The 11,528-nt window shown below is 34.3% G+C and overlaps 1 protein-coding gene across 6 annotated transcripts; it reads right to left on the bottom strand.

Moving 5' to 3' along the window:
- Nucleotides 1–4,926: 4,926 nt before the first annotated feature.
- On the bottom strand, nucleotides 4,927–10,485 carry LOC125222772 (F-box/LRR-repeat protein At1g67190). Of its 6 annotated transcripts, none has more exons than XM_048125573.1 (6): nucleotides 10,227–10,485; nucleotides 8,738–10,133; nucleotides 7,149–8,656; nucleotides 6,817–7,058; nucleotides 5,898–5,936; nucleotides 4,927–5,262 (listed from the first exon to the last, which is right to left on the bottom strand). In XM_048125573.1, exons 2-3 carry the CDS (start codon nucleotides 9,750–9,752, stop codon nucleotides 8,493–8,495), a joined length of 1,179 nt encoding a protein of 392 aa, XP_047981530.1. In that variant the 5' UTR covers nucleotides 9,753–10,133; nucleotides 10,227–10,485; the 3' UTR covers nucleotides 4,927–5,262; nucleotides 5,898–5,936; nucleotides 6,817–7,058; nucleotides 7,149–8,492. The 6 variants fall into 6 exon arrangements, with proteins under 6 accessions (XP_047981530.1, XP_047981529.1, XP_047981528.1 ...); XM_048125572.1 differs by having other exon boundaries at nucleotides 7,149–7,186; nucleotides 8,445–10,133; XM_048125571.1 differs by adding an exon at nucleotides 5,337–5,383 and having other exon boundaries at nucleotides 7,149–10,133.
- Between the last annotated feature and the right edge of the window lie 1,043 nt (nucleotides 10,486–11,528).

Raw genomic sequence — 11,528 nt, forward strand, 5'->3', positions numbered from 1 at the left:
GCTAAAAAGACATTTTTTTTTGTTTTTCCAATCATATTTTTAATTTTTTTGTTTTTGAATGCTCAACTAAATTCGCAAGCACCGTGCAAATTTCAATTCTTTTAACGTTCTCAGTGTCATCTACTTATCCAAAATAAACAAGTAGTATTAGAGATTATGTAAGATCTCAATGCAATCTTCAAGCAGGTCGGAGAAGGTACTCATCATGCACCTTTGAAACGTTCCTGGTGCATTACAGAGGCCAAAAGGCATCCTCCTATACGCATATGCCCCGAAAGTAGGGCTGTCAAATCGTGCGTGTTGGGTCGTTATCTGTCAACCCATTATCGACCCAACCCAATCGTGTCCCAACCCAACCCAACCCGAAATCATCGGGTTCTTATCGTGTCCTGATCCAACAGGTTTGTGTCAGGTTAGTGCGTGTTATCGTGTACCAAAAAAAAAAGTAAACTCTCTATTAATGATAATTAATAGTAAGTTAGCTTGGCACGACACGATAACGACTAAAACATGATGTTATTATACGATTTAAACATGATTTACATGATAAAAAATAAAAAATTACCAAATTAAAATAATTATTTTCTTAATCAAAATAATAAAATTAAAGTATAGTAATATTAAATATATATATAATAAAATTAAATAATTAAAAAATAATAATTTTTAATAAAATATAAGCATAATATTTTCTTAAAATTCATACAAAATTAATTAATATTTTTTAATTAATTAAAATTAAAGTATAATATTTTTAATCAACAAAAATAACTAAAAATTAAAGTTTAATAATTTTTTAATTAATAAAAATAATTATTTTTTTTCTTAACGTGTAACCCAAACTCGACCCAAACACGACCCGGCCCAACCCATTATCTTCATGTTCTTATTGGGTCGACCCTATAATGACCCAAATCCTGAACGTGCGTGTTCGTGTCGTGTTAATTTCGTGCGGATCTGTGTCGTGTTATCGTGTCGTATCAAAAATTGTCAGCCCTACCCGAAAGGGCATGTGAAGGTTGTCTTTTCTTGATCTTTTGGGTCCACATAAATCTGAAAATACTTGATGTAACCATCTAAAAAGCAAAAATACTGCTTACCGGAAAATCTCTCAAGCATCTGGTCAATGAAAGGCAGTGGCAAATGATCTTTCCTCGTAACCTCATTCAATTTCCTATAATCGATACACATCCACCACCCTGTAACCAACCTCGTGGGTACCAGTTCATTCTTGTCATTTTTAACTACTTGAATTCCAGACTTCTTTGGTACTATTACATTAAAACAAGAAAATATGTCTTCATATGTACTTAGTTTCCGAAACCTCAACTCTACAATGTTTTCTCTATCCTTCAACCTCTCATTCATGTTTATCACATAAAGCTGAAGGGGTTGGCAGCGGAAGCGCTCATATAAATCAATTACATAATAATTCCGATCTATTTAGCGGATTATTTAGACAAATTGCATTCGCGTAATTATCACATGTATCATGCTCAAAACTCAAATAAAACATGCTTTAAATTAATTGAAACCTAAAACATGCTTTTCTACGGTTTAGCCATTATACCTTGAAGATTCTCCAAAGAATCGAAGATGGCTAGCGCCTTCTCCACGTGAAGATCTTTAGTACAAAACCACGGATCTTCTGTCTGGTTCCCGGACTGTAAACTGATATCAGGGTGGTCTGATCTCACCAGTGTACTAGGACTTAAATAAAGAAGACAGAAATCCTTTCCCACGGAGGTGAAGAAAATTCGACCACTCCTAGAAAGAGAGGGGGCGAAAATTTTGAGTAAAAAGTCTAAGTGTATTTTCTGTCTCCTTTATTCTCCTATTTATAATAAGTCACATATTGGGCCCAGACAGGGATCTATGGAGGCTTTGGATATGGGCTCCTCCAATTAGTTTTTTACTAATTAAATTAAACTCAATTTAATATAAGCTTATAATTGGAATATTACGAGCAGCCACTACAGAAGTAATATTGCACTCCCCATCCAAATCCGAAATTATAAGTACTTCGGGTTTCCATTACTTGATATTTATTTCCCGCGCTTAAGATAGAAACATCCATTAATTAATTATTGTCTGCTATGGACTTAATTAATTAATATCTTATTTATTCCAAGAGAGGACTCAGCAAGAAAAACTTATTTATTATTCATAGAGTAATTAAACTCTAACTAGCTAGGTTCCGAATAATAAAACCTTATTTCAAGCTTCTCTTGAGGACATTATCAAACGAGACTCACCTCGCGCACGATTCAACATAATAGCAATCCTAGCACCGCTAGATATTAATCACCACTACCCAATATACCATGCTTATTGGGTTACGAAAAACCCGCACCATTTGGTAAGTCAAAGTAGTGCATAATCAATATCGTATGCTCAATGCTAACGTACATTGATTGAGAAATAATTTACGAGACCTCGTCTTTCAGTAGATAGCATAAAGACTGTCTCGCTGTTAGATCCATTCAGTGCTATACCACACCAATGTCATCTTATTTTAGTAAGGCTTAGAAATAATCGGACTGACATTGCAACCTTTCACGATAGGTAGTCTAAGCCTATCTAGGTTGTGAAATTATTCTTTTTCTTTGTTTAGAACTGACCGTGTTACCTTAAAGTGAACGACGCCCACAACCGATCTACTAAAACAAAGACTTAGACTTTGTTAAGTTAGTTATACATTTAAACATGTAATAAACATCTATTAAATGTAAAACATAACAACATTATGACAAAATAATCTGTTTATTCCTTTGAAAAATAAAATAAGAGTTTTAACAGTATTCAATCACTCGAAAAGTGATTTCTAGTATACAAACTCTAACAAAAGCACCAACCTCAACCATGGAAAGCAAGATTTGCATATAAATAATAGTCAGAAATTTTGTTTTCAAGGGCTCTGATGACGACCATCCTACATCTTTAAATGGGTTTTCGTCTGTGGTGACCAAGTTGTAGTATATGGTACCCGACAAGAACATCACACGGGAAACTCTTATCGTCAAGGTTAATACGCCTACAAGATCTCCGAACATAAGACTCCTTAAGGGCTCAAATTGAGAGAATATGGCCGCCACAAATGAGACCGGTACACAGTAGAATTTGGTGCACTTTCTATGATCCTCATCGACATCTGTAAGCCGAAGTTGATCATCAAGAAACACTCAAGTGTCACTGAGCGTGCCGCTTGCGCAAAAGCACCATTGCTACGTGCAGAGGCGGACGTACGTGTATGGATGGGGGGTCATTGGAACCCCCAACTATTTCAACATTAACTATATATATTACGTAATTCGGATACATAAAGTTTGGTTTAGCACAGTTGGGCTTGTGATAAATGATAGAATCATTTGATTTTCATGCCTCGGGTTCGATTCCTGAAGGTATATTTTTAAAATTTTGATTTTTCTTATGTTGTTTTTTTTCTATTTTCATTTTTCTTGTGACTTGGACCCTCCAATTTAAAATTCTTGGGTCGCCACTGGCTACACGCATCCATGCACTAGTGAATGTAGTAGAAATCTAAGTTGATTGATCAAACCGCATGTTTCCAATATCGTCGCTTTGTCTAAACCACCTGCTATGGTTTGGGACACTCTAAAGTTATTTAATGACATATAGTAATAGAATTCTAATGCCATATAAATAAGAGCCAATTGCTTGAAAATTGATAAACTTATTTTTATGTATAATTTATTATAAATAAACTAGTATAAATAGCAATCAACAACCCTAACCCTACCTAACTCCACCCAAATTTCAGAATAGAATTTCGGAGCAATGACAATCTTTTGGAGAAGATCAATCGGTGTAGCATTCAATCGTCGTTACCCCAAAGCAACTCATTGTTCCAGTCCCCCCTTGCCTTCCTCAGTGACATTATAGAAGGTAATGTCTATCATTTCAGTTCTATGGGGCCCTTCTTTAGCGATCTTATATTAGAAAATACAAAGTAGACAAAAACTTAAAGGAGTAAGAAAAGTTTAACAATTACTAATTGATGCAGTTCTAACAATAGACGTCCATGACAACAAGAATTTTTTTTTTTTTTTTGTGTCGGAATGACTAGAAATGTGCACGATACGATGGATTTTGGTCATCTGACATCGTCTATAGGGAGAAAAAGACAATTAACCATTATTTCAGTCATATTTTTAGTTTTCTAGTTTTTTATTGCCCAGCTCGATTCGCAAACACCGTGCAAATTTCAAGTCATTCCATGTTTTCGGGCGTCGTTAGCATCCCAATCTCGTTGACATATTTCTTAAAGTATAAACATCATGATCTCTACTTTATTCCCTTTCTTATTTTATTCTCTCTCCATTGAACAAAACAATAATATATAAAATTTCATGCCACATAGTAAAAGTTCCACTTAGAGTGGAATGGATGAATACAATTTACTATTATTTTGATTACATAATAGTGTAAATAAAATAAAATTAGTTGAATAAAAAAACAAAAAATAAGAATGAAAGATTGTAAAAATAAATAAATAAATAGTAACTAATTAATATAACATCAAATTTTTGGAACTGCCACTAAGTATACAGTATATATAAGTCTAGTCATTAGAAGAGTAACAAACTATATCTACAGTAATTAAAAAAAAAAAGAGTAATAATGTCCAAGTATTTGAACATTAGACGTTAACTTAAATGTCATTTTATGGATAGCTACATTGTGGCTAGCAGTGGCTGCATAGATTTATGGTAAGATTTAACTACTTCATCTCAAGTTAGAAATTATTTGAATATAAATTTTCGAAAATGGTTTGGGTGAAGTATCAATGTTTTTTTTGTCGGAGTAAGATAGTGAGCAATTAATGGGATTTATGATTAAACTGGATTGAATTTAACTGAATTTTTAAAAGCCAATTTTATTATTGATTGAACTTTTACGTGTATATAGGGAAGATTTATTGATAGTTTTGACATATTCAGGTTCTAACTATACAAGAAGAGTGTTCGAGATATTCCTAACAATACAAGGAGAGGGTTCGACATCCATTGTTTCGACCTTCATCCCCGTTCACATGCCATTTGCCCTGGCAGCTCTACAACAAGGTCAGGGTAGAGGGATTTGCAAAGAAATGAACTCACATATCAACTTAAGATTTTTTTTGCATCTACCACCAAGAAGATTTGCCAGAGTGGAGGGAGGATGAGAAGATGTCATCTGCTGCATTTTTGAGGTAGTTATGTGGTTATCTAGAATCATCATCTGTAGCAGCTTCCTGCAGCTCTGTTATGCAGAGATTAGCAACCAATTATAGAGAAATTAGCAAATTAAGTCTGACGATAATAACAGCAAGCTACCTTGTATAGGAAGGCAGTTTAAGGATCTAAAGTATGTTGATCTCAGACTGTTGGTGATTGAAGGCATTAAATTATGCGATTCACAACAAATATGGAGATGAAGCGAATTAAGGAAATCTGACAATAATTACAGGGAGCTACATAGTATAGGAAGGCAGTTTAGTAATCTAAAGTCTCTTGATCTTAGACTATTGGTGATTGAAGGGATTAATATGTAAGATTAGAAACAAACGATTGAGAAACTGAACGAATTAAAGAAGTCGACAATAGTTACAGCCAGCTACATTCCACAGGAAGGGCGGTTTATGAGTCTCAAGTATCTTGATGATCCATATTGGTGATTGGAAAAACTTAGAATTTATCGAAAGCCCTTTAACCCCAACCAAAACAATCTAGTGATGTGAAGTGAAATAAAGGGTTTCAGATGAAAACTGTATTTTGTAGATACCAAAGTTGAGAACAAGAAAGAATAGTTGAAAGCATTAAACCATAGCACTCTTATATCTATGTCCTGCTGTAATGAGCTTTCATCTTTTGCTTAGAGATAAGAAAGTTGCAAACCTGAGGATTTAGACACTGCATCCGATTTATGATTTCATCCTGTACATAAAGACGATATTAGCAACAGCGTCTCTAATTACTTTTCAAGGTAACAGGAAAATAAATCTTAAGACTTAAGAAGCTAGTTGATATCGATCACAAGAACTTACTAACAATGCAACAGATGAGGTGATAAATATAAAATTGAATGTAAATAGATAGCAGACATCTAATATCTCTGGATGTAGCACAACAATACCAAGAACACGGCAAAGAAGCCTGTTGCATATAAGCTCGTTAATAGTACATATCCTATTTGAATGAGTACTACAGTATTCAAGATTTTCTACTCTAGTCACTTTGGTTGAAGTAACTTCAGAAAGAAGGATATGTGACTTCTATGGGATAATTTAAAATTGCAACTCTGTGTCCTTCAATGTCATTTGTGTTGATCTTATCCTATGAGGCGGCCAAATTCCCCCTTTGATTGTCAAAATTACAAGGTGAAGGCTCACCGTCCTTGGTTATCCTATGCGATTTGAGATGATGAGCAACACGATCATCTATACTGGTCAAGAAATATTTGGATCAATATAGAGAATCAACCACGTGAACTGAATTGTAAGCTCTGGCTTGAATTTTGAGATGCAACGCAAGGTATCAAAATCAAGAATGATGCCCTTCCACTGTCAGATGATAATGAAACACACAACCCGCAGAGGAGCAGCTTCAAAGGAAATACTAAGTTTTAGGATAACGAATGGGCAAGAAAAGCAAATCTTTCTCGCCCAAATGCTTCAAGCACATCATAATAACTTCCACTTTTTCTCTTCGGGATAGGATATTGATGGTTTTTAGTGAATGGAATATGCAATAAAGGGTAAAAAAAATTTAGAAAAAATATGATCTCTGTAGAGCATCTAAGAGTAAAGTTGCATACCCTTAACGTTCAGAACTTTTTGGATCTCTTTCATGCTCAAACCGTTGTCACGGATTTCTGAATGGGTGAATAGAGTGTCTTGAATAAGTCGGGTTGAATCAACGGACTATTTACTTCATAAAACATGAAGAAAATAGATGTTTGGCATAGCCCGCCATAGCTTCCCATGGAGATTCACTAAGCTGGAAAGCTTCCGAGGTCCATTCTTCTTCATCAGGCATATATCTCCATATTAAACATTTCTGCAGACAACCCACCAAGGATAAGTCCATTGAAGACCTGTCAAAACTAGATATTAACTTGTTTGAATCATCAACGAGGTGGCCAATTACCTTGAATTCTGTCTCTCCCAGGTTGAAAGAGTATTTTCCTGCATTCAACCATTGAAGCTTCATAAAATCTCTCAGAAGACACTGCTACACACACAGGCATTAGGCAATCACTTGCATATATTCACTTGCATATATGCTGTGTATATTTATAACTAGCATAACATGAGTAACCCTAGTACTTCAACTGTACGTCCAAGTACAGCATCTCTGTTTCTTGAGTTTCTTACAGATTAATAAATCGACAAGTCTCATCCTCTTTGACATATCAAATATATATTACTCTGTCATTACTAATCTCCATGTAAAAGCACTGACATTTATATCTCGTTTCATCATATAAATCTCATTCAGGAATTATAGGCTCTGATACTTGCAATTCAGAGAATTGATTAAGTAGATGTATATGATAAAATATCATGCTATGTCAGCATGATTCTGACTACAGCCGAAAAGTTGACAGCAAACCAAAAAATATGACAATACAATGAGGAAGGTGAATAGATAGATTTAATAGATGAACAAAACTGCATACAGAAAATATGATATAGTGCTGGCACTGAAACCTTCACTAAATTTCCTTTCGAATGTCCTCTTTCTTTCCGGTTTAACAATTGGAAACTTTTGGGATTTCACCACTTAAAAGAAGTTCAGAAAGAAATCTTACAGTCATATCATTAATATTTCCCAGTATAAAATACCTGCATTTTAGCATAGTTTCACAAAAGGTTCACTGAGTTGCAAAATATACTAATTTGACCCCTTAAAATGCGTATCTCTCTTAACATCATGGTTTATTATTGAAGATAAGAATGTGAAAGTTGGACCTGTATATCTGCATTGCTATTCACACATTGGAAAGACCCATATTACTCTAGCTGTAAAGATGAAATCTGGCTAGTTAAAGTTTCTGGATAGTGCGTATAAAATGGCTCCATATATTAACTCAGCATGTATTACTGAGTATAGACCCTCACAAAGTAAAAGGGCTCAAACTGTGCGTAACTGAAACAGAATGAAGGAAATTTTCCCCTGCACTGATGCATACATATACATATACATGCATACAACAAACTTGATAAATAAGCAAACACGCATAGTATGTGAAACTTCTTCATGAATGTAGAAACAGATCATTCTTCGGTTAAGAATAATGATGCGAAGAAACATCATTAAAAGCAAACATAACCTGATCTTGTCCAGAAAAATATCAATCAAATACAACTGTTCTCAGTCAAAAAAATTATCTGGGAAAGACCAGATCAGAGTAAATGAAGAATCTGCAATGAGGATCTTTGCCTGCTTCTGTAGCCCATAACAGATAAGCTCGGATAGAGTAAAATATCTCTATTCATATTCAAACTGAACCTCCACATGCAGGTACTTCCTCATGAGTCTCACAATAGCTGAAGTGAAGTTGGCCAATGTGTGGCATTCTTCGTGAGTTTTGGTCTCAGACACGACGCCGTGTATAACCAACTTCTTAAGATGAGGGCATCTTTCCAGAAGTCCTGAAACCCATGCCGAGAACAGGTCATTAATTACTGTCCACCCAAGTTCCAAGACAATCACATTGTCCAAAACAAAAGAACCTTGTAAGCCATACTGAAGAGCTGCCTCTCTTAGATCATAATTCAGGGACAGATGACTCAATAAGGGAAAGCATGAAGAGATGGTTTCCACATCCACAAACTCTTCCTCATCATCAAATACAACACCCCATAACCGAAGCTTTTTCAACTTAGATGATCTTGAGATCATATGGAGGAACTTGGCCCACATGATCGTGAAATTGCTCACATCAACAATCTCCAGATTTTCGGCACTCTCGCCAATATCAAGATGGATGACACTAACATCATCGATCTTTAGAAATCTCAACATCCCTTTACCAACAAGCTCAAAAACTTCAAGTGTGCAATCTTTCAAGTGCAACTTTTCTAAGCTATCAGCCTCCAATATAAACTTATCCAAGCTGATTGCCTCAACATAAACATCCTTTAATGAGTGGCTACTCAAATCCATCGTGGCCTGGGGATCCGACATGACAATATCTAGACTGATCAAGATCAAGTATTCAATTTTTGGACAGGCATTAAGCAGGAGACTCAGATCCAAGGCCGATATGCTGACATAACTCAAGGAAAGAGATTTCAAGCTGGGGAATTTTTGATAACTAGGCTCGACTCCAGTAATTGTATTGTGGGCTAAAGCCAATACTTCAAGCTTCTGTCGACCACACTTCTCGAGCATGTTGATGTTAGGTTGTGTTCTCACATTATAATGTAGCTGACGTAGGGTTTCACGAGTGTACATGAGCCAAGCGATTACTGGGGCAGCAGAGAATTCATCTACATCATCCATTATTATTGAAAGGCACTGCAGTCCTTTGGTCTGGAATATGGTTTGAGTGATAATAATTTCCAGTCTACTGGTGGAGTATTCATGATACAAAGGCCAATCGTTGGAATTAAATGTAAGAGTGTGGAGATGATTCCTCCAAGCCTCATGCCATTTCCGGCAAGTTGCCGATGCAATCACAACATCACGAGCAGCTCCAAGACGTGATAGAATGTTTCCAACAACCTCAACTGGAAGAGACTCCATATCCAATCAATCAAATTACTGCAAACCAGAGGGCCTGAAAAATGCTATAGTTCACCAAATTCAATCAAAAAACACCAGTGTGAATAATCCAATTCCAGAAAATGGCTACTAAGATATTCCAAACACGGTATCTGATTTCACAACCACAAATCGAAATCCTCACAGCCGGTCAAATCCAGAGGGAAGATGCCAAACCTAAACGCACTGAATCGTAATTTTATAGTGCTATAGAAATCTCCAGCAATCTATAAGCACTGAAATCCCAAACGACAAACCTCGAATCCCTCAGTTGACCAAACGTTCCAATTCCAACCGAATAACCAACACCATCAGACGTCTTTCAGAAACATCAACTTCACAATGTTCGTCCAAATCAAAAACCTGAAATGACGTATTGAACAGATTATATAACAGATATGCAAAAGAACACTAAAAATAGCCGATAAGTATTAAGTCAGAAACACGCGCCATTACCTAAAGAATCCGCCGCTGATTAACGCGAAAAGCAATCTCGGTTAACGGAGATGGTATTGATCGGCGCAATTAGATCGTATGCATAAATCACAACGACAGATTTGGGTGAAAATGAGAGGGGGAGGGAGTGGAGAAGAATGGAAATGGTGGAATCTGATTCGCTGAAAGTCGAGGGAAAAAGTGAAGCTGTAAAACACCAGAGTGCGACGGCGTAGAATATCACGTTAAGGAAGTGGCGCACACTGTACATCCACCAAAATTAGGTTGTATTTCATCATTTGCAATTATTCACATTCATGTACATAGTGCATCACCCAATCATATGCCACCGCTTAAGTTTATTAATGCGCTTTAATTAATTAATTAATTTGGAGATCATATTGTTATTGTAAACGCTGATCATAAACGAGTGAACTGCATAAATGCTACCTGATATTTTACTTTCGCAAATAAATAATACTTGATCTTTATTTTATATCGTTTTTGGTATTTATAAATCACATTTTTGGTACCCGATACAATTTTGACCCCAAAATGCCCTCTAAACAAATACATATTTCCATTTGTATCATTAAGGTTATTTTGGGCATACAAAACTAAGTACCAAAAGTGATATTATAATTTCTTCACTCATTCTTCTCACTCTTTATACTATTATTATTAATCAATATTTAAATTATTATTTTGATATTATAAATTAATAATTAATTTATTTTTTAATATCAATCAAATATACAGTACTTAATTATAGTTATATTTATAATTATATTTAATTATTGTAATAATATTATTGTTATAATACTAAAAACTAATTGTAATAAATAAATAATAATAATATAATTATTTAAATTATGAATCACACAATATTATATAATAATAATAATAATAATAATTATTATTATTATTATTATTATTATTATTATATTACATTATACTACTAAATAATCAATATAATCTTAATAAAAATTTAAAATTGTGAATTGTATTCATAATGATATTAAGAGTTGAATATTTTTAGTTAGGTGTTTCAACCATAAAATAGTATAAAACAATTCAATACAAAATATTTAATTGATTTAAATATTTTAGATAATTAATTTAATTAAGTGTTTTGTTCTTGATTTATATTATGAATGCAATTAGATATATGTATAAAACACTAAAAAGAAAGAAGAAAAAGAAGAAAAAAGAAAAAAAGAGGAAACATAAACTAATAAGAAAAAGAAAGAAGAAATGAAGATAAAATACTAAAAAGAAAGAAGAAAATGAAGAAAAGGAGAAACTAAAGATAAAAAAAAGAAA

The sequence above is a fragment of the Salvia hispanica genome, chromosome 4 (assembly GCF_023119035.1).
Source record: "Salvia hispanica cultivar TCC Black 2014 chromosome 4, UniMelb_Shisp_WGS_1.0, whole genome shotgun sequence".
Taxonomy (NCBI): Eukaryota; Viridiplantae; Streptophyta; class Magnoliopsida; order Lamiales; family Lamiaceae; genus Salvia; species Salvia hispanica.